This window comes from Dreissena polymorpha, chromosome 3 (genome assembly GCF_020536995.1).
Source record: "Dreissena polymorpha isolate Duluth1 chromosome 3, UMN_Dpol_1.0, whole genome shotgun sequence".
NCBI classification, from domain to species: Eukaryota; Metazoa; Mollusca; class Bivalvia; order Myida; family Dreissenidae; genus Dreissena; species Dreissena polymorpha.
In genome coordinates, this window is record NC_068357.1 from 108,744,406 (window position 1) to 108,768,654 (window position 24,249).

General features: G+C 35.4%; 2 protein-coding genes across 6 annotated transcripts in view; one reads left to right on the top strand and one right to left on the bottom strand.

Moving 5' to 3' along the window:
* The window catches only part of LOC127870950 (E3 ubiquitin-protein ligase RNF166-like), a 194,950-nt gene extending 176,909 nt beyond the window's left edge, over positions 1 to 18,041 (bottom strand). For all 4 annotated transcript variants that reach the window (XR_008045014.1, XR_008045016.1, XR_008045015.1 and 1 more), the window contains exons 1-5: positions 17,877 to 18,041; positions 9,866 to 10,025; positions 9,383 to 9,486; positions 5,762 to 5,876; positions 126 to 233 (exon numbers count right to left, since the gene is read on the bottom strand). Coding sequence is in view for 1 of the 4 variants with exons in the window: in XM_052413550.1 (XP_052269510.1) it covers positions 126 to 233; positions 5,762 to 5,876; positions 9,383 to 9,486; positions 9,866 to 10,025; positions 17,877 to 17,980 (591 nt within the window). In the remaining 3 variants the exon portion in view is untranslated. The remainder of the gene's footprint in view (positions 1 to 125; positions 234 to 5,761; positions 5,877 to 9,382; positions 9,487 to 9,865; positions 10,026 to 17,876) is intronic.
* On the top strand, positions 18,040 to 21,925 carry LOC127870952 (dual specificity protein phosphatase 13-like). Of its 2 annotated transcripts, none has more exons than XM_052413556.1 (4): positions 18,040 to 18,122; positions 19,212 to 19,410; positions 19,695 to 19,918; positions 21,346 to 21,925. In XM_052413556.1, the coding sequence occupies exons 2-4, from the start codon at positions 19,226 to 19,228 to the stop codon at positions 21,471 to 21,473; spliced, it is 537 nt and encodes a 178-aa protein (XP_052269516.1). In that variant the 5' UTR covers positions 18,040 to 18,122; positions 19,212 to 19,225; the 3' UTR covers positions 21,474 to 21,925. The 2 variants fall into 2 exon arrangements, with proteins under 2 accessions (XP_052269516.1, XP_052269515.1); XM_052413555.1 differs by lacking the exon at positions 18,040 to 18,122 and adding an exon at positions 18,254 to 18,385.
* Positions 21,926 to 24,249: the final 2,324 nt, after the last annotated feature.

Below are 24,249 nucleotides of genomic sequence, written 5' to 3' on the forward strand. Positions count from 1 at the left end.
CGCACACACGGACAGACGAAGCAGCGACTATATGCTGCCCCCAAAATAAATTTTTGGGGAGCATAAAAATAATATGACTTGTACATTTCACTATTGCAACACAATTATCTTTTACATCAACTTACAACATAGGTGTCATATTCAAACTTATGCCTCATGTCGAGATGTTTGAGAAAGTCCGAGCTTGCTTGATTCTTGTTCCCCCATGGCATTGAGGCACAAATGGGACAAACCTGGAAATAGGAAAATAGTGCTCAACAAGAGATGTGTTTGTCAGCAACACAATGCCCCCTATTACGTTGCTTTTGTTTTTTTTACCTTTGACCTTGAAGGATGACCTTGACCTTTCACCACCCAAAATGTGCAGCTGCTATTATCAATAATGCAAAAGTTATGAGCAAGGTTAATGTTTGGGACACACACATTCAATGACTGACTGACACAGTGACAGACAGACAGGCCAAAAACAATATACCCTCTATCTTTCAATCCGGGCGCATAAAAATTGAATTTAGAACCTGGTGGAAAAAAATCGAAATTAGAAAGTGTTGGATGAACCTAGAAATGGGAAAATGGTTGATAAGCCGATGGGAAAGTGGTGAATAAACTTTAAAATGGGAAACTGGTAGATAAACTTAGAAATGAGAAACTAGTAGATAAACCCAGAACTTGGATAGTGGTTAACAAACCAAAACATGAAAGTGGCAAAAAAGCTTGAAATGGGAAAGTGGTGGACAAAACTATAAATGGGAAAGTTGAGGACAAACCTATACATGGGAAAGTGGTGGACATACCTATACATGGGAAAGTGGTGGACTAAGATAGATATAAGAAAGTCCTTGTCAAACCTAGAATTGGTTTAGTGTTGACAAACCTAGAAATGGGAACATGATAAACAAGAGATGTGTTTGTCAGAAACACAATGCCCCCTATTGCGCCGCTTTGAAATAAAATTTCAATATATCATTTGGCAGGTTTAGAAATTATCTCCCTTTTAAAGCTTATTATTTCCCTTGGATTGTATTTTTTTACTTTTGACCTTGAAAGATGACCTAGACCTTTCATCACTCAAAATGTGCAGCTTCATGAGATACACATGCATGCCAAATATCAAGTTGCTATCTTCAATATTGCAAAAGTTATCGCAAAACTTAAACCAAGGTTAAAGTTTTGGGACAGAATGACAGACAGACTGGCGAAAAAACAATATGCCCTCCGATCGAATAACCTTGAAATAGAAAATAATGGACAAAGCTTGATATGGGAACATAGTAAAAACTCACAATTATTTGACACTCTTGTTTATGACCTTGTTATCTATAATAGTAGTTTATAGATTAAAAGACAAAGACTTGTCTAGTAACTGTAGACAAACCTAAAACTGGGATTATAGTGCAAACCAATAAAAAAATGAACGAACAAATGTACATTGCAACTAGAGCTTTGTCACAGACGTGACGTGTACTCCCACATGCTGCATTGACACAGACTATTTTGCAGGCTGTCTTCACAAAACAAGAAGGCTAATTTATGGCGATTTTTAATAATTATTATTCCATTATCATTTATGGCCATTTTGATCTTTGAACTCTTGAATTCTTTTGCATGACATGCCGTCCAAAGACTGTAAACAAAATAAATGTACAGAGTCATTTTAAAATCTCACAATGAATGACATAGTTATGACCCGGACAAGATCATTTATAGCCATTTTTGACCTTTGAACTCAAAGTGTGACCTTGACCTTGGAGATATTGGCATAATTCTTTAGTGCGACACACTGTCCAATGATAGTGAACAAATGTGCCAAATGATTGTAAAATCACACCATGAACAACATAGTTATGGGCCGGACAAGCTAATTTATGGCCATTTTTGACCTTTGAACTCAAAGTGTGACATTGACCTTGGAGATATCAACATAATTCTTTTGCGCGACACACCATTCAATGATGGTGAACAAATGTGCCTAATGATTTTGAAATCTCACAATGAACGACATAGTTATGGCCCGGACAAGCTCATTTATGGCCATTTTTGACCTTTGAACTCAAAGTGTGAATAAGATCTTGGAGATATCGACATAATTCTTTCGCGCAACACACCGTCCAATGATAGTGAACAAATGTGCCAAATGATTTTGAAATCTCACAATGAACGACAAAGTTATGGCCTGGACAAGCATTTTACCTTTGAACTCCAAGTGTGACCTTGACCTTGGAGACATCAACGTCGTTCTTTAGCGCAACACACCGTCCCATGATGGTGAACAAATGTAATAAGTCATTTTCAAATCTAACTATAAATGACATAGTTATGGTCCGGACAAACTTTCTGTTTGAAACACACTAAGTGACCCCTTGACCTAGTTTTTGACCCGGCATGACCAATATTCAAGCTTGACCTTGACATCATCTAGATACAACTTCTGACCAAGTTTGGTGAAGATCGGATGAAATTTTCAGGACAGACAAAGTGACTCCTGTATAGCCCCCATTACCAGTAATGGGGGTATAATAAATATGCCAGATCATGTTTGAATCAAAATAATGTTGGCATTATACGTATATTAATTATTAACAAATAGACAACTCTTTGTATTAAGGATAGAAAATAATTCATATGAAATAGAATAAATAGAATAAAAATTGTTGTTAATAGCAACAGATTTAAATTATAACTTGTAAAATGTATTGTGTTCATTAAATTAAAATTTAACAAGAGATGTGTTCGTCAGAAACGCAATGCCCCCTATTGAGCAGCTTTGAAATAAAATTTCAATATATCATTTGGCAGGTTTAGAAATTATCTCTCTTTTAAAGCTTATTACTTCTCTTGGATGGCATTTTTTTACTTTTGACCTTGAAAGATGACCTTGACCTTTCAAAATGTGCAGCTTCATGAGAAACACATGCATGCCGAATATCAAGTTGCTATCTTCAATATTCAAAAAGTTATGACCAAACTTTAATTAAGGTTAAAGTTTTAGGAAAGAAAAATACAATTATATTTGACCTTTGACCTTATAGGATGACCTTAACATTGACCTTTCACCACTCAAAATGTGCAGCTCCACGTGATACACATGCATGCCAAATGTTAACCAAGGTTAAAATTTTGGGACAGAATGACAGACAGACAGGCCAAAAACAATATACCCCAGATCATTTGATCCAGGGGCATTCTGCCATTGGATAACAGACCTGACAAAATAATTAACAAGAGGGCCAAGATGGCCCTAGGTCGCTCACCTGAGAAGAGTCGGTTCATTTAATTTTTACCAAATGTCAAACTTGACCTAGATATTGTCCAGACAAACATCCTGGTCAAGTTTCATCATTATTTCATCTGCGAGTCATGATCAATGTACCTATGAAGTTTCATGATCCTAGGCGTAAGCATTCTTGAGTTATCATCCGGAAACCATTTTTCTAAGTTGAGTCACTGTGAACTTGACAGCCATTGTGTGAATACGTTTTTTGGCACTGTGACCTTGACCTCTGACCTAGTTACCTGATAATCAATAGGGGTCATCTGCGAGTCATGATCAATATACCTATGAAGTTTCATGAACCAAGGCATAAGCATTCTTAAGTTATCATCCAGAAACCATTTTACTATTTCAGGTCACCGTGTTCTTGACCTTTGACCTAGTGACCTGAAAATTAATAGGGGTCATCTGCAAGTCATGATCATTGCACCTATGAAGTTTCATGAACCTAGGCATAAGTGTTCTTGAGTTATCATCCAGAAACCATTTTACTATTTCAGGTCACGGTGAACTTGACCTTTGACCTGAAAATCAATAGGGGTCATCTGCAAGTCATGATCAATGTACCTATGAAGTTTCATGATCCTAGGCATAAGCGTTCTTGAGTTATCATCTGGAAACCATTTTACTATTTCGGGTCAACATGACCTTGACCTTTGACTTAGTGACCTGAAAATCAATAGGGGTCATCTACGAGTCATGATCAATGTACCTATGAAGTTTCATGATCCTAGGCCTAAGCGTTCTTGAGCTATCATCTGGAAACCATTTTACTATTTCGGGTCATTGTGACCTTGACCTTTGACCTAGTGACCTAAAAAACAATAGGGGTCATCTACGAGTTATGATCAATGTACCTATGAGGTTTCATGATCCTAGGCCTAAGCTTTCTTGAGTAATCATCCGGTTACCATTTTACTATTTCGGGTCATCTTGACCTTTACCTTTGACCTAGTGACCTGAAAATCAATAGGGGTTATCTGCGAGTCATGATCAATGTATCTATGAAGTTTCATGATCCTAGGCATAAGCGTTTGTGAGTCATCATCCGGAAACCATTTTACTGCTTTGGGTCACCGTGACCTTGACCTTTGACCTAGTGACCTGAAAATCAATAGGGGTCATCTGCGAGTCATGATCAATGTATCTATGAAGTTTCATGATCCTAGGCATAAGTGTTCTTGAGTTATCATCTGGAAACCATTTTACTATTTCGGGTCATCGTGACCTTGACCTTTGACCTAGTGACCTGAATATCAATAGGAGTCATATGCGAGTCATGATCAATGTACCTATGAAGTTTCATGATCCTTGGCATTAGCGCTCTCAGTTATCATCTGGAAACTATCTGGTTGACGGACGGACAGACATGAGCAAAACAATATACCCCCTCTTCTTCGAAAGGGGGGGGGCATACTGAGAAAACTGCCCCCGTCCCATCAGCCATGTTATTCAACTGAACCATTTTTTAACTCAACTCTGGTATCAAGGAAACAAATGTTCTGAGCAAATTTCATGAAAATTGGGCAAAAAATTGTGACTTCTACTGTGTTCACATGTTTTCAGTATATACATATAGAGAAAAATGCCCCGCCCACTGGTGGCCATGTTTTTTCACCGATCCCGACCATTTTCGAACTTGTCCGAGATATCAATAAAACCAATGTTTTGACCAATTTCATGATGATTGGGCAAAAATTGTGACTTCTAGGGTGTTTACAAGGCTTCTCTATAGCCAAATAGGGAAAACTGCCACTATATACATGTACATATAGAGAAAAATGCCCTGCCCACTGGCGGCCATGTTTTTTCACAAATCTCGAATCTTTTTGAACTCTTCCAAGACATCAATTGAACCAATGTTTTGACCAACTTTCATGATGATTGGGCAAATATTGTGACTTCTAGAGTGTTTACAAGGTTTCTCTATAGCCAAATAAGGAAAACTGCCCTGCCCACTGGCAGCCATGTTTTTCAACGGATCGGAACCACTTTTGATTTCAACCAAGATATCATTAAGACAAACATTTTGACAAAGTTACATGAAGATTGGGCATGAAATGTGACTTATACAGTGTTTACAAGGTTTTTCTTTTTTTTGACCTAGTGACCTAGTTTTTGACCCGGCACAACCTAGTTTCGAACTCGGCCGAGATTTCATTGGGACAAAGCTTCTGACCAAGTTTCATGAAGATAGGAAAAGAAATGTGGCCTATAGAGTGTTTACGAGCAAATGTTAACGGATGGACGGACATACGACGGACAAAGACTGGTCACAAAAGCTCACCTGAGCAATCAGGTGAGCTAAAATTCGGATGAAAAACACTTGGAACATAACAACTTTGAGAGCATAAATTATTCAATACGTTTTATGCACATTAAATTAACAAAATTTACCATCAATCGGAGATAGGATAACTAACATAAGGAAAAAAGGCTAACCACAAAAAAACTTTGCAAATAAGAATATTGAGAGTGTACGTCAATTACCACTTGTTGTGAATCGTAACGATGATGTTCGATGCAGTGTTCCTTCAAACCCCTTGCTTCAAGATTCTTGACATCACAGTACGGACACTTGAAGGTGCACCGATTGGGAAGATCCCTGAATAACAGCAATAACGACAAGCTCTTTAAAAAATATTACACCAGACATTAGCTCCATTTTTGTTTGCATAAACTTATTATTATATGAGGCCTTAAATCTGCATGGTTCTACAGATAAATTGAGGTCTGGTCACCAACTGAGCTTCAGGCCACCTGAACATTTCATGGTATGTAGCCTATCAATGTATTTTTCCCATTGCAAATAATTGTCAAGGACTGACACTAACAACGCGCTTTGCCTACCTTACAGAAAAATTAAAGTATTCAATACAATATTAAAATATTGGCTTAGGTTTAAACAAGATGAGATGGATTTTGTCTGTTCTTTAGTGCAAGTGCTTAAAAAAATTCTTAAGAGTCAGTGATTAAAAATAAGTTAGCTAGCACTGAAAATACATCCATCTATAAGCTGCACTCAACTTAATTTCCAAAGTGCATCAAATCTGTTGATCTATCAAATCAATCAAATGTCATGTGAAAATTGTAGTTTGTTGTTTTATTTAGCTTTCTAGATTATTCAATTCATTTGAAAATATGACATACATGTGTGGTTTAATATAAGAACTAGTAAACACCTCTAGTCTTTGAGCTGTCTGACCATTAACCCTTTACCACCTAAATACGTATTTTAAAGCATTTGTATTCCCTTAGAAAGTTACATTTTATTGCAGACCTTTCTTACTAGATTTAAGTTTTGAAGGCATTATTTCCAACCCTAAGAAACTGATGAGCAGCAAACAGCATAAAACCTGAACAGACTGCGAGTCACTCGCAGGCCGTTTTGGTTATATGCTGTTTGTACATAGCCATTTAACTTAGCTTCTGAGTGCGAAAGAGTGACCTTCCAGTCTTAACAGTTTCCTGCCTTAGGCTTCAATCCACTTTATATTTGAGGGCTAACAGGTTAATCACTAAAAGGCCAGAAGACCTTCAGTGATGTTCACTTAATTTTTGTTAAACTGATGATCAGAAATGTATAAACTGCTGGGGCAAAGAAGTGCTGTAAGCCATTAACTTAAGAGTATAAGATATGCAACAAAATATCTAATTTCTGTTGTTTTTCTGTTGTTTTTTTTTAATTGCTTTCATTTTTTCTGCATCTCTTAAGTGCCATTCATTTTAGTAACATAGCATTGATATTGATGTGTATATTAACTACTATATATATTGATGCAACACATTTCAGTGGTAACTTAAAACTTAAGGTAAAAACTTGACAATCCCTGTGAGTACATTTAAAACAAGAGGGCCAAGATGGCCCTAGTTTGCTCACCTGAGAGGAGTCGGTTCATTCAATCTTTACCAAACGTCAAACTTGGCCTAGATATTGTCCAGACAAACATCCTGGTCAAGTTTCATCATACTTGAACCAAAACTCTGGCATATGGAGTGTTTTTGTTTTTGCAAGATTTGACCTGGTGACCTATATTTTGAGTTGACCCCCCCCTTACCAAACATCAAACTTTGCTTACAAAAATAAATATTATGACCAAGATTCATAAAATCTGAAACAAAATTGTGACCTCTAGAGTGTTAACAAGGATTTTGTATGATATAATGAAAATTTGGACAATCTAAGGGGAATAATTATGGCATTAATTATGTGATATATATAAAACCAATCTTTGCACCAAGTTTCATGATGATTGGGCAAAAATTGTGACTTCTAGAGTGTTCACAAGCTTTTTTTACTATATAAATATAAGAAAACTGCCCCCCTCCTCGGCTGCCATGTTATTCAACTGACCGGAACCATTTTCAAACTCAACTCTCATATAAAAAAACAACAAATGTTCCGACCAAATTTCATGAAAATTGGGCCAAAAATGTGACTTCTAGAGTGTTCACATGTTTTCACTATATATAGAACAAGGGACAAAATTGTCACAAAACCAGGTTTTCATTGTGAACAAAATCTGATAAAGGGAGACAACTCAAACTGAACTTTTGAAATGAACAAACAAAATTAACCCCCTTTGTAAGTTTGTTTTAAAATAAATCTATTTTTAGTCGTGGCGACCTTGACATTGGAGATATTGACGTGATTCTTTCGTGCGTCACACCGTCCCATGATGGTGAACAAATGTTCCAAATGATTTTAAAATCTCATAATGAATGACATAGTTATAGCCCAGACAAGCTCATTTATGGCTATTTTTTACCTTTGAACTCAAAGTGTGACCTTGACCTTGGAGATATTGACGTAATTTTTTCGCGCGACACACCGTCTAATGATGGTTAACAAATGTGCCAAATGATTTTAAAATCTCACAATGAACGACAAAGTTATGGCCCGGACAAGCTTGTTCCGCCCGCCCGCCAGCCCCCCAGCCAGCCCGCCCGCATTCGCCAATCTAATAACCAGTTTTTTCCTTCGGAAAACCTGGTTAAAAACCTGGTTAAAAATGCAACGCCCACTGGCGGCCATGTTTTTCACCGAGCTGGATCATTTTCGAACTCCTCCCAGATAATAATAAAACCAATATTTTGACCAACTTTCATGATGATTTGGCAAAAATTGTGACTTCTAGAGTGTTAACAAGGTTTCTCTATAGCCAAATAAGGAAAACTGCCCCCCCCCCCCCAGCTGCCATGTTATTCAACTGACCGGAACCATTTTCAAACTCAACTCTCATATCAAAGAAAAAAATGTTCTGACCAAATTTCATGAAAATTGGGCCAAAATGTGACTTCTAGAGTGTTCACATGTTTTCACTATATACCTATAGAGAAAAATGCCCCACCCACTGGCGGCCATGTTTTTCACCGATCTGGACCATTTTCGAACTTGTCCCAGATATCAATTAAACCAATGTTTTGACCAACTTTCATGATGATTGGGCAAAAATTGTGACTTCTAGAGTATTACAAGGTTTCTCTATAGCCAAACAAGGAAAACTGCCCCGCCCACTGGCGGCCATGTTTTTCAACGGACCAGAACCACTTTTGAACTCGACCAACATATTATTAAGGCAAACATTTTAACAAAGTTACATGAAGATTGGGCATGAAATGTGACTTCAACAGTGTTTACATGGTTTTTCTTTTTTTTTGACCTCGTGACCTAGTTTTTGACCCAGCATTACCCAGTTTGGAACTTGATCGAGATATCATTGGGACAAATTTTATGACCAAGTTTCATGAAGATCGGACATGAAATGTGGCCTCTAGAGTGTTTACAAACCAAATGTGGACGCCGGACGGACGGAAGACAGACAAAGACCGGTCACAAAAAAGATCTCATTGTAGTAAGCGCCAAATGGTCTAGAGTCACAGTTATTGTCTCTTCTATTTTTCCCATTAAAACCAGAATGATTTAAACAAAATATCTAACGTTATTACAACATTAAGCCCCAGTTCATGTTTTGATCAATACAAATGAACAACCCAATAGGACCAAATCAGAGCAGAATGCAAGAGTTAACTTAATAATCGACCAGTTATCCTTGGAATCATCCATTCAAATGTTTAACTTGAATCACATGTGAATTTAAATATGCTTACGTTGGAATTATCTGAGTAGTTTCTTTCACAGGTTTGAAGTATGAGATCCTTTTGTCGATTCTATCACAGCTTGCAATATGTTCGTTCATATTGTTTACACAAATCTGAAATAAAAGTTAAAGTAACAATACTACTAAAAATCAACGAAAATTTCGTACAATATTTCGTAAAATAAACTTAACCATTAAAAAATCAGTGTTCCTTATGGCAATTGCCAAAATTTTAACGCCAGATGTGGTCTGGTAAAATAGATGTTTGTAGATACAAATTGCTCGTTGTTTTTCCATTATAATTTTTTATTTTTTATTTGGAGAACCTGTTACTTTTGTTGAAAATAATACAAATTAAGAAAGTGCATAAATTAAATAGATGTTTGTAGATACAAATTGCTCGTTGTTTTTCCATTATAATTTTTTATTTTTTATTTGGAGAACCTGTTACTTTTGTTGAAAATAATACAAATTAAGAAAGTGCATAAATTACCTGTTCATTACACCCAAAGCATGGGAGATGTGTCTTTCTCATTTTGATCTTTAAAGCTGAATTTCTTTTCACTCCTTTAACGCTTGTTATATCTGTGCGACAAGTTGGGCACTTTTTGACTTCTTCTTTCAGCAATGGTAAGACACAATCCCTGCACATTCTGAAATATAAAGAAACAATGATGAAATCAACAAATTTTTTATGTTTAAAATTTCATCTACATTCAAGTGTGTATCAAACACACACAAATTATTTTGACAAGAAATTTTTTCAAAGGGCATGCCCCAACCATTCGCTTTTACTGAAAACTCCACATATGTCAAAAAGGCTGTTAGTTATTCAATCACTGTGTACTGTATATAGGATTTATAACATCCAAAGTAACATGTCTTGTATGTCTCTTATCTAACTTTAATTAGACGTGGTTTATGTCCAATGCACAATGTTGGGTAACAACTACAGTAGAATTCTAATATATTCTGCTTTATATTATAGGCTGTTCATGATCAAATTCGACTTTTCACCTCTAAGCGTGACCTTGACACATTCTCCTCATGGCTTCCATTAGTTGTAAGTTATTCAATGACTTTGTATATAGGATTTATTACATCCAAAGTAACATGTCTTATATGTCTCTTATCTAACTTTTATTAGACGTGTTTTATGTCCAATGCACAAAGTTGGGTAACAACCACAGTAGAATTCTAATATATTATATTATAATTGTATTTTCATATTGTATTCTCTGTGCATGTTGTTTCTATATTTTTCACATTGTATACATTCAAACAAAAAAATTAAAGATACCTCTCAGACAAGCTGATGCATGGCCATATTTGACTTTTGACTTCAAAGTGCAACCTTGACCTTGGAGGCAGAGGCAAGGAGTTACACACGGCTTGCCATGTCCTCATAGCAATTTTCAAAACAAGAGCACCACAAAACTGGTGCCAAGCTCGGCGAAAGCTTGTCAGATAAATTTTTTTAGAGGTCACAGTGACCTTGACCCTTGACCTAGTCACCCAAAATGGGTGTGGCGTGTAGAAGTCATCAAGATGCATCTACATATATAGTTTCAAAGTTGTAGGTGGAAGCACTTTGATTTTAGAGGCAATGTTAAGGTTTTTGTTAAAGTTTTATATTAGAGGTCACAGTGACCTTGACCTTTGACCTAGTGACCCAAAAATGGGTGTGGCATTTAAAACTCATCAAGGTGCAACTACATATGAAGTTTCAAAGTTGTAAGTGGAAGCACTTTGATTTTAGAGCCAATGTTAAGGTTTTAGCACGACGCCTACGGCGGACGAGCTGGCTATGACAATAGCGTTGGTTTTCTCCAAAAACAGCCTTGCTAATAATCTCCCTGCTTGATTGTAAAATGTGATCAAATGATAATCTCAACTGGAGGAAACATATATTGTTTTTCAGTTGCCAAATTTGTGATGAATGTACTATTTGAAAATAAACCAACAACAAGAGCTGTCTTCATAGGAAGACATATGCCCCCGAAAAACGCTTTGATAGAAATTATGAGCATTTTTCGAAACCTAAATACAGATTTCGAAATCTAAACGCGAACCCTAAGTTCAAGGTCAAGGTCAAAGGGGTAAAAATGTGTGTCAGTATTGAAAGGCCTTGTCCATATACATTCCAAATATGAAGGTTACATCTGAAGCGACATAGAAGTTATGAGCATTTTTTTAAACCTAAACGCAATGTGTGACGGACAGACAGACAGACAGTGCGATCACTATATGCCCTCCTTCGGGGGCAAAACTAATTAATTTACACATTTTACAAGTAAATGTATTCCGTAATATCCCTTGACATATCTTCTTTTACAATTTTTAAATCCATATTGATTACCCTTAGATCCTTAGAGAAAGATAACATCAGGCTCTTGGTTTGTACATTATGATTAACAGAAAATGTATTATACGTAGATTGATGACAAAATACACAAAGAAATAATAGTGCTCAGCATTTTATGTAATTACAAAGTGTGTTTTCTTTTGCTATTGATAGCTATAACATGACAAAATAATTGTAACTTGGTTTGTAATTTTTATCACATTGATTGATGCTGGCTGCCTAGCAAAAGATTATGTTTTGTATAAGTGGTCTGTCTAAGTTGAATAAGTAAACCGTTTCAACAATAACTGCCATAAACTAGCACTGTCCTTGTAGGATCATATGATCAATGAGAAAGCATCTAAACAGAGGAAATATTCTTTTCGGCTCTGCAAAATTTCTTTCGGCTATTAATTGCCACATGGGCTATGAAGATGGAAGAGTTAGTTTTGCAAAAAATTCATTAAGGTCATTTGTAGTAAAATAATAGGATGACAAATGACACAGTTACACCCATCTCCAGACATGCTGCTTATAACCAACTTTGGCCTTTGACCGCTATGTGTGACCTTGATCTTTGAGGTAGAAAGATGGTGTTAAATGCAACATGTTGCATAAAGGTTTACATTTTGCCTTGTCATTTTGAAATCAATCAATATAAGTCAGTTATTGCTAAGATATCCAGAGATTCACACAGACGTACAGTGCCGCTTCTACTTGCAGCCAACCGTCAAAGGAGGGCATTAAAAAAAGTTATCAAAAGACAATGTTTTGATGGTACTACGCAAGTGACAAAAACATCATGTGCATTAAGAAGTCAGGCTATTTCATACATTTTATGGAGTTTATTAAATCAGTTCAAACATGACCCAAGGGAATTGTTTACAATTAGATCACTTATTAGACTATTGTTGCAGATGAGTATAGAATGAAAATGACAGCCTATCTCTGGAATCATAGCGTCAGTTTTCTGCTTGGTTAGGCACAAACACATTCAATTAAAACCTTATCAATTAAATCATAATGATTTTTAATCTTCTGACTACTAATTATTTTGTATTGATTTGTACGCAACTGGTTTCAATTGAGAATAGCAAAACAAACAGAATAAGAGAGCATATTAGGATATGCAGTTTTCTTTCTTTTCAAAGCTGGACTGACCTTAACTCTGTAAGCCAAGAGACAAATACCAGGTATTCTTTGGAATTTTTTCAGAACATTACTTCACTGCCTGTCCTAAATATGATACATTTTATTGTAAATAATGATCAGACATTTGTTTCATCAACAAACAGAATTCTTATTAGAAAGGTGGATAAATCAATCTGCGACTTTTTACATTTGACATTCATATTTGCAACCCTTCACATCAATGAACGAAGTTTAAAACAATTAAAATTATTTATTTTATTAAGATAAAGTTTTATAAAACCTTTAAGTCCTGGAATTAGGAATTGTAAAGCTAGGTTTTAATCAAATGCAGCTCAAATTATTTAATGGCCACAATTACTATTTTATCACTAATCTAGTTCTGAGCTTTTATGAGTACATAGGTACAGCCAAGAGTTCTTCTTGATTACCGGTAGACCAAATTCAATGTCAAAACATAATTTCTCACATAGGTCTATAAAATCGATTTCAATAAAACTATATAATCTAATATATCGTGACAAACACAATACGTATTCTCATTGACATGGCAGGGCTTAACCCTAACTTTTTTTTCAACTACCCCATTCGGGCTAGTAAATGCAGAACCTACTAGCCCTGACCAATCTTTCATGTGCCCTGACCCAAGTATTATCAAAACCTTTATATTTATCATTCAACTTGTATTTCCTTGTGCGTGGAGATGCGCAATTATGATTAAATCATTCTTATTAGCTTGCTTTACTTATGCTAATGAATTCAATATTCATCTACTTAAGACATCTATTTGTAATCTTCACGCCTTTTCGGGAGAAATTTCCTTGTTTTTTTGTCCCTAATACTTTCTCTTACTTTCCTCCTACCCTTTTCTTTTCTTATTTGAGGAACCCCCATCCCCATCGATAAAGCCAAATTTAAACAACGACATGAAACGTTAAAACTTTTTTTACATAGATTGCCGCGGTTGCTGTCTGACAACAAACGGTAAGTGAATCTTAGGTGTTGTAAAATAACGTGTTACGGTAGTCGTAACAATTGTACAGGGTTAACTCTCTACTAAAAGCCGTGATCGACCATTAATATTAGTTTTGCTAATTGAATTGCGTAAAAAAGATTGTCAAAACACTTCTAATCGATCAAACAAATTAAAATGATTTAAAATTGATAAATAACTAATAATTTTACAGAAACTTTGTGTTAATGTTGAGTTTTATACCTTCATCGATCCCAGACGATCAGGGCCAGGGCAATCCCGGCTTTTAGTTTAAAACGTATTTTTATTGAGAAAACCGTCACTTCAAGAAAACCAATCCAAAACCGTATCTAGCGGGATTCCGTTTAAAAATAGGTACTGACGTGTTTTACCAGGAAAACCGCCGGGGATTTTCTGAATCGTCGGCCTCTTTTTGATTGCAATCAGGGGGTTCCAAATCTATTTAGAGTTACAATCCGTTTGTTGTCTCCGACTTCACTCTGGGATTTAATTGTCATCTGATCATACTGTATTAAGATTTTTGCATCTTTGAAAAACTTATTTAAAACGCAGTTTATTGATATAAAACACATAATCCCGCCCAAAATACTCACGACCGGTCGGGCATGTTCCTGGGACGTTGGCTAGCCCAGACCTAGGTACAGGCAGTGAATGTCGTTCGGACGTGCCTTAGTGTTAAGCCCTGCATGAATTTGCGAGTCATTTGTGGAAAAAACTCAAAACTAAAACTTTAAACAAAAACCATTTTAAACAAAAAGCCTAAGTTTTGAATTAATGATTCGATCTATCTTACGGAGGTTCCGGAGAAAGTTGGTGTATTATGATTGTTTGATTAGATACGGGAGGCTTACGGAGAAAGTCGATAGCGTACATGTGTATCTTCAAAATTGGAACATTCGACGTTTTCCATCGCAAAGACTTACACATTTTACGTGTTTAAAACTTTGGATTAATATCATTACTATGAGTGCATACCATATCACGTATTAAGTCAGGGTTTTTTATCTGATTTTGGGGAAAGGGCCTTGCCTTTTTTAAGGGGAAAAAAATCACGCAAAACGCCGGATTTTGGGGGAAAATCACAAAAAACGCCGGATTTTGGGGGAAAATAAGGAAAGTCATAAATAATCAATTCAGCATATTTTACTGTTTTTAAAACAAATTCAAGGAAACAGAAAATTAAATTATGCAATATTTTTCTATTTTCTACACTGGATCAGGTTAACTTATATATTTAAAGGTTTAAAAAAAAAAAATTTGTTTGGAGGGGAAAATGAAATATAGGGGAAAATTTACCAGCTGAGGGGTTAAAAAAATCGGAGGGGAAAGGGCCGATTTTCGGCGGGTCACAAAGAAGGAAAAAAAAGCCTGTAAGTTGTTTTAATTTGCACATTGGTGATATATAATATATATATATATATATATATGATCTTTTAGTGTTTATTCATGTCAGAAAAATAGTTTATGATGCTAATTTTACCAATTAAAGTGCCACCCAGATTCTGATCAGCACGTTTCTACATGTATTAATTATCTTGTTACCAGTTGCAACTCTCAGCGACCCGGATGATAAATAGCTAGGAGTTGGAATATATTTGCAATGAATCACTTATTCATATTTGTGTATTGTAGATTGTTGAAGAAACACAGTACATGTAAACGTAGACAGAGTCCAATTCTGATTTCTATGTGTCTTATTTTTGCTTCTGAACCAAACACAACGTTTTTAAATGTTTGTCGAATTTAAGACATATGAAGCCCACAACGGGCCCTGCCCGCGACAGCAAGCAATAATGCACCTTTTTTATTGGCTGCCCTCCTAAGACTGGCTAAAAAGAAGTTGATTTAACATGTGCAATTCTGATTTGCCATTTGTAAAGTCATGTGTCTGCAACTTTAATTTGATTATGTGTGTTTAATTCTGATTGGCCGTATGTAAAGCCACTTGTCTGCAACATATATATGATATATGCAATGGACACATAACGAATAAACACAAAAAGAATATGTACGGAATTGACCGAAGATTGACACATAACTATAAGGTAAGCAAAAATTCGTGCCCGGTTCTTTTTGACGTTTGATAACCCGAGGCTACTGAAATGTTGATCTAGGTGGCTGCCTATTTAAGATTTATGAAATTTGGTACAAATTTCGATTTTTATATAAATTCAATCAAGCCCCAATGTGCGTTATGTGTGCGTTATGTTTCAATTTGCCCACATCAGGGGTGGCAAAATCTTAAAAACTATACTTGTCCACGGACAACCATTTAGGAAATTTAACTTGTCCGTTGCTGAACTACACTTGTCCGTTAATATTTATATAAATTATAAACGCATTTATTGATTAATGTTAAATAATGTGGAATATATCAAAATGAGAATGATTTGCTTGTTTTGTTTATAATTGTATTTCAATGGTACATTCATTATAGCAGTATATTATAAACAATATATAGACTTTCTCAAACTTTAAATCTTGCGAAGCTAGTGTTATTAAAAGATGTGTTGAATATAAGTATATCGTAATCTTAACAAATTAAACTAGTCCAATATGTGGACCTCATCAGACTGAGGCTCTGCACCGCTACTGGTAGCAATTTGATTATCATCAACTGGTAACCATTGAAAATCTCTGAGCCAAGTTTCTTGAAAAGTTCTGGTGCGTTTACTTAGATCATATTTTTTATCATAATCTTTCTTAGTTTTTTGGGAGGTGTGCTGCTCAAAGCTTCGGGTTTCTGCTCCGTTGTTGAAGATTTAAAAAAAAGTTTCATCTTCACCTTTATAGTCGTCTTAAATAACAAGGTAGACAGTGTTTTGATTATCTTAGTTTGATACATTTTATTTCCGTCTGGTTGTAAAAATAAAGAAACCAGTCTGTACACTGTCTAACAGTCGGGCCGAATGTTGAAAATGCGGCATGCTCCCGGTCTCTTATAGAAACAGGGAGATCACTGCGCAGGAGAGTGCAAGTATTTTAGCTTGATTTCTCCGCAAATAGCACTGACAATGTAATCGCGTGTCAACATCAGGTTTTGTAAAACTTAATCAGGGCTCGCGCTGTCGTTCGCCATTTGAGCCATTTGCGAAAATATTGAGAAATTGGCTCAAGAAAATTCTGATTTGCGAAAATGATAAAATCTCGCAAATCTTCATTGAAATTATCCGCCATTTAAATCCAGAAGAAGTAGAATGCCGAATACACATGCGGTAATACAGACGATATGGTTTATATTAATTCGAATTGTAATCACTTGAAATTGCAATTGGAAAGACTATCACAAAGAACAATTTGTAAGTCTCTGGGTGGGGTGGGGGGCTTTGCCCTTTATTCCTGTTGGGTTCCTGGGTCTACGACCCCCGGCCTTATTTTCAGGATTTCAAATTTGGGACAACTTACTCCACTGTTAAGTGTACATGTACAAATTACTTATGTTTGTACTTTGAAAAGTACCATAATAATTACTTCTATATTGAAAACTGCATGTAATATTATATGTGATATGCCCTTGCTGTCATAAAAAGAAATATGAACAAGTTGATATTATATATTATTATTTTAAAACCACTTTTCGTGCGCCGCAAAACGAAATCTGGTTGGCTCAAAGAAATTTTGGGCCAGCGCTAGCCCTGTTAATTACGGCTTTAATACAATGTACGCGACTTTTAAAAAACTTGTTGTCCACGGACAACTTCATTGAAAAAAATCAGTTGCCCAGACAAGCAAATGTACGACTCGGGCAACTCGGACATTTGATTTCGCCACCCCTGCACATACGTACAAAGTTACAGCAAAAAATACATGCTTATCATTGTAAAATATAATGCTAGATATAAGTGAAGTCTTGAAATTCCAAAGGATTCCACAACTTTCGTGTAATTTTATACATTTATTTATTTATAAAAAGAAAGTAGACCAAGGACTTAATTACTGTAGTGAAATAAGGTCAATTAAGTCAAATATTCTTTCAGTTTGCCTTGACAACGGCATTATTTTAAAGAGTGTATATACGTATGATTGTTTCCACATGGTAATATCACTGGATCTTTGAAGATTTCACGGCAAATTGAACAAGTAAACGACTCAATAGTCTCTGCATCTTGGGACGTCGCCATCTTTGTTTTAGCTGCAGCTGATTTCCACTTCCGGGGTTTAGGTTGTTGTTGTTGTTGTTGTTGCTAACGCAGGAGGTCAGAGTGTATATTCAAGTTAATTACTTAACGACAGAGATCAGCAGAGGACCCTCGCTATTCAAATGTGAATATGATTTAAACACATGACATATCCAATCTGTCATGTTTTATAGGCTTTCGAATTATTTATCAAGATTCATTCGGTTTAAAAAACATATAGTTTATAACAACTTGTCCCATGTTTTGTAAACATACATGACATGTCTAAATATAGATATGTGTGTCATTCATTTTGTCAAGCTTAAATATATATATATTGTTTGTTATTCATTTAGTCCGTTAATTACCATGACTGTTTTAACCATATAAGACGATTGGAAGTACAAAGTAAGTAACAAACATAATTGTAAAGCTTGTTTTTAATCAATATGTTGTATAATTACCTTACCGACTTGACTGTTGTAACATATATAAATTAGCTAACGCGGGTAAAGCCGATCAAAATCCACGACGACCTAGAACTTAGCTGAGGACTACAGGAGATAAATAAAATGAATTCCAATTATTATGAATTATTAAAGTATATGTATATGCGCGATAGATATGTATATGTGGCGGGGATCGACACTTTGACTTATTTGGCACTGACGTCGTTTCCGAGAAAAACAATACTAAGTTATGCCTTAAAATTCATTTTTGACCAGATGGGTCAAACTCTCGCTCCCAGCCTCACATAAAGCTGTTTGCAGAATTAACAACAGAATAAAAAAAAACTACTTACAAGCTACGAATGATACCGGTTTTTATTATTTTGCTCGCGTCGGTGTCTATGATCAAACGGGATTACCATAACCATTTAATATTTGGATGATTCTCGTCGCTTGAACCATCATTGTTTTTGCTGTCAATATCATGTGCCAAAATAGATTATGGCCGCCGTGACCTGACTCCAAATAAACAGGGACAGTGTCCAAACGTTTGACTCTAAAATACTGGAGTCCGTCGATTTTTCATTATTTATTACAAACTATCTAAACATATTTTCACGAGCTAATCAATGACAATTTATCATATTTAACATGTCACACTTTGTAATTTTTAAGCTTAACACTATAAGAATTCATACTGAAACCCCAGAAAAAATATCAGAAGAAAAAGTATTATTAATTTACAAACACCGGCTACATTTCTTAGTTTTTGTTTCAATTTTCAGAACCACTTATTAACATGGAAAACGGGCAAAAGTTATGTTCGTACCAACAAGCTAAAGACTTTTTGATGACTGCTGCGGATATGCACAAGCCTGGGAAGAAAGTTCCGCATGGGGCGCAGCAGAGTGTATGGATGTGTTTAATGGCCCCACCAAACGACCATCACAACGAAGTTTATCAAAATATAATTCTTGGTGATGAGTAAGTATGCATCGTTAGTGTTTCTCTTCCCTTAAATTAAATACAAGAGAAGATTCTATTTTTACTTTAGAAATCTAGTATAAGCTACATAAAATAAATGCCGAAAATGGTATGTACACAAACTGTAGTTTTAAGTTTTAGTTCCCACGTAAAATCGGACAATAATATGTCATTCTTGAATTCGTATTGGATTCTATCATATGTGCTGATATACATGATGACCGTGGAAAGAAACCTTCTAAATGTAAGGTTTTTACCTGATAAATTTATGTATCGCTTAATAGCCACCTTGCTAAATCTGCCGATGAGCTCAGAGCGTTGGGAGTTACTCACGTTGTAAACTGCGCTTGTGGCAAACGATTTAACATGGTCGACACAAGTGCTGAAGATTTTGCTTCATCCGGCATACAGTTCCACGGAATAGCAGCGACAGATATAATGACGTTTAAGATGGCGCCGCATTTCGAAGCAGCGTCAAAGTTCATGAAAGACGCTTTAGATGGTGGTGGTGAGTGATAGGTGAAATATTTTAATATGAATACGCAGTCCATAATGCAATATTTACCAAGTTTAAAGGGTTTCACGTTTTGGTAAATTGACAACATTTGAAAAAAAAGTTTCAGATTCGCATATTTTGTTTTAGTTATGATATTTGTGAGGAAGCAGTAAAACTGATCATAAACCATGCTGTAACATATCTATCATATGCATCTTTTTACGATTTAAAAACCTGAAAATTATAATGCGTTGCAACGCAAAACGATTGAATAATTTAGGGAGTTGTATTGTTGTCGTTATATTTTGTGATACTACGACAATTGCTTACATAAAGTATAAAATACAAAACTCATTGTATGAGCACGGATGGCCGAGTGATCTAACAATAGTATTTTACTCCAGGGGTCAGTGGTTCGGGCCCAGTTGAGGGTTACTTTTTATTTCTTTAATTTTATTATTGTTTTTTTTTACTGGAGCTTTTTAGATCCAATGTTTACATTTATCAATATAATGCATTTAATTACAAAACTTCAATACATGCCACAATCTGTGAAAAGGTCACTTTAATGTTATAGATGAGTCATGGGGATATTTTTCATATCAATATCTTATGAGTAATGTCCTCCCAGTTGCATTTAAAGTAGTTTAATTGAAACCTATTGATTTTAAACTTTATTGTATCGAAAGACTTAAGCATATTGAGATACTAGTACACTCGATCCCGTTTTTGGGAAGAACCAGTACTTGATGTTGGTAGAGCAAATCTCGAGAACGCATCCAGAAATGGGATCGAACCCTTGACCTTTTGTTCGCTAGGCGAAAACCAACCATATGCACCACGCCACCGCGACTTGTTTTTCACTTTCTTTCGATGATTCATATTTTCGTTTGTAGTTGCGAACTTAAATACACACGCACATTTTGTATTTTAAAAAAATCTTCGAATTAATTTTTTTTAACGACAATTAAACTTAATAGCGATTACACTTTAGGTAATTTTATTTATGTTTATTACATTTAAAACTTAAAACATTATTTTAAATGTAAATAAATAGTAAGAATTCAATGGTATGTTTTTGTTTGATGAAGTCGTTCTTCGTTAATTTAGTCGTATTGATATCTGACGTTTACAGGTCGCAAAATGTGTGATTAAGTTTTTTTGTGCAAATTTAACGATAACATTTCAAATTGTTGTTTCGTTCTAGGCGAGTATGTGTGCTGAAAATTCTTTTCAGTGGATTAATTAACGTTTTCTTTCTAATAATATTTTATGTCAAACTGAAAAGAGTGTTAGCTTGAGGTTCCACTCAACCCGGAACTGTAACTAAATAGATAAGCTACGTGTTTTACGTAATTCTCCTTTAATATTATCATAAAACTACCCATAATAAGGACCATGATAGCATTTAGGTAACCGCCATTAATGCATATTTTCAGGAAAATTGTACGTGCACTGTGTGTCTGGCGTCAGTCGATCAGCAACTATAGTTCCTGCTCTCTGTTCATCGGATGCCTCTAATGACGGCACTGGAACAAGTACGCAAACATCGCAAGATCATGCCTAACGACGGATTCTTGAAAGAACTTGTCGCACTAAATAACACAATGTTCGGAAGTTGAGTGATGCAAATCGAGATTGCCGTTTAAACGACCATACTTAACTGTTTGTGAAAAAAATGCAACGTAGAATTATGCAACGTTGTGCACATCAAGTGACAATGTATTAGTTATAATTGTTTTCAAGCAAAGCAATGTGTATTTAAATATGAGAATAAATGAATTGTTGTTGTTGACCATTGTGCTGTTACTTTAAATAAATATTTATGTTTATTTTATATGTTTACCATGTTACTCTATCATGCATGTATGTCTGTTTAGTACGAACATGAAATAATCTCATCCCACTGAAGCGACATTTTTTTATGTTCTTAAATACATGCATATTCATTAGCCAACTGTTTATATTTTTGTTTGTTGCTTGCAATTTCGGAAATATTATTTAGTTTCACCTGCGAAATGACGTCTTACGCCGTTGTCAATTACGTTTACAAATGTCTCGTGAACTTAAGGCGAACATGAAGTGTTGTGGGATAGTTTATATGCGATTGGGAGGTTCTTCATTCGATTCCTGTCCCAGGGCTCGGACATCAACGACTGATTCTACCCATGAGACTGACTAGTGAGTGTCTCAAGAAGCCATAGACTTTCACGCAATCAAGTTATCATTAATAGAGCTTTCATTTTTTTAAAGTTGCTGCAACAGATATTATGTTTGTAAATATCCACGTATCACGATATACACTATAAAGCAACACAAATGTAAACTAGTATTACAATATTCAGGCATCTGCGTGGTTGTTGGTTTTTTAGGTTAAGTTGATTGTTCAGTACCTCTTTCCTAGTATCTATTCGACATACACGTTTTAAAACTTGTCATTTGGTGAATATGTAAATCAAGAACTACTACTCGGTCGTGTATTTTCGCAATCCTTTGTAAGTTGCTTAGTAACCCCAAAGGAATGCTCGAATTCCATAAAGCACGAACATTCCATAAATTGATCTCATACATTATAGTAAAAATATTAGGAGACAAGACAGTCGACATTATAATGGTTTTACAGAAATATCATTGTTGTAAAACCTTCAACAAGATCCTGCTATAATGTAAACCTAAAGTATTGGAAATTCTGTTGCATCTGCGGATTGCCAACATGAAAAAAATGAGCCGTGCTCTGTGAAAAGGGATTTAAAGGGGCCTTTCAAGTTTTGGTAAATTGACACAATTTATAAATATTTTGTTACAGATTCGCAAATTTTCGTTGTAGTTATGATATTTGTGAGGAAACAGTAATACTGAACATTTACCATGCTCTAAAATATCAATTATATGCATCTTTTGACGATTTCAAAAGGTGGAAAATATAAAGCGTTGCAACGCAAAACGATTGAATAATTTGGAGAGTTTTGTTTTTGTGGTTATATTTTGTGATACCACGAGGATAGACTTTTACTCCACGGATCAGTGGTTCGAGCCCAGTTGAAGGTTACTTTTTTATTTTATTTTTTAAATGTTATACTTCTTTTCGTTTACTGGAGCTTTAAAAGATCCAATATTTATATTTATCAATATAAAGCATTTAATGCCAAACTTCAATACATGCCAAATCTGTGAAAAGATCCCTTCGATATATGTGCGGAAAGTGTCGTCCCAGATTAGCCTGTGTAGTCCGCCGGAACCGACGAAAAGGTGATGATTAACCTGATATGATCTAAATATAAACGGGAAGAATAGAGCTTCAAGGTCCATTGAAGACAAAAGCTGTGAAGGTGTTTAACAAGAAGCTTATAGCTGTTGGCACTGTAAGAATTGTTTTATATTATTTGTACGAGAAATCAATAGTGTGATATATGTAACTTATAAACATGATCACATTGTTCCTTCAAAATTGTTAATTTAAACTTGCTTTAGTAAAGAAAACCGGTATAACAGTCATTAGGCTAATCCAATCACGAGACGCACCAGGGGGGCTTTTGTGATAAGTCTATGTCCGGCTTCCAAGATATGTAATATGGATCTGTTACACCCAAAATTGCTGCTTCTTCCTGTATTTGCACGATGCCGATCTGATATATTAACTACACGAAGCTATATTCTTAAATCTTTTGTAAAAAGAAGAGATGTAGTTGACACTTGTTCGTAATTTCATTTCATCGTTACTCAAAAGTTGTAACTATTTTGCTCTAGTCTCCCTCCTACCATTGAGTAATTAAATGGCAATTAAATTGAATGCGTTTTAATTTCTTTTTTATGCCCCGACGGTGGGCATATATGAGCGCATTTCCGTCCGTCTGTCTGAAAGTCCGTCACACTTTGCGTTTAGGTTCCGAAAAATGCTAATTACTTCTATGTCGCTTCAGATGTAACCTTCATATTTGGTATGCGTGTGTATATAGACAAGGCCTTTTCATACGCACACACATTTTGTGAACAGAAAAAACTGTTTAACCACTCCAGAAGACACATGTATGACTAAATCTCAATATAATTTGTTCATAAATATTTATCTGGACTAAATCCTGGCCAAGTTTAAATCTTGTTCGTGTGCAACCAAAAATGATCAACGGTTCAAATATGAAAACCATTTTAGTCACCAGTTAAAATCTTATTATTCTGGAACTTAGAATGTATTCCCATAAAAATAAAGGTCATGTAAGAATCTTGGTTACGTGCGCTCGAAAGCTAAGTAGCCAGATCAAAACTTAGAATAACCTTGTTACCAATTTGAAGGAAACATGTATAACTTGAGCGTGATAAAACTTGGTGCGTGTGTTTATTTTGAC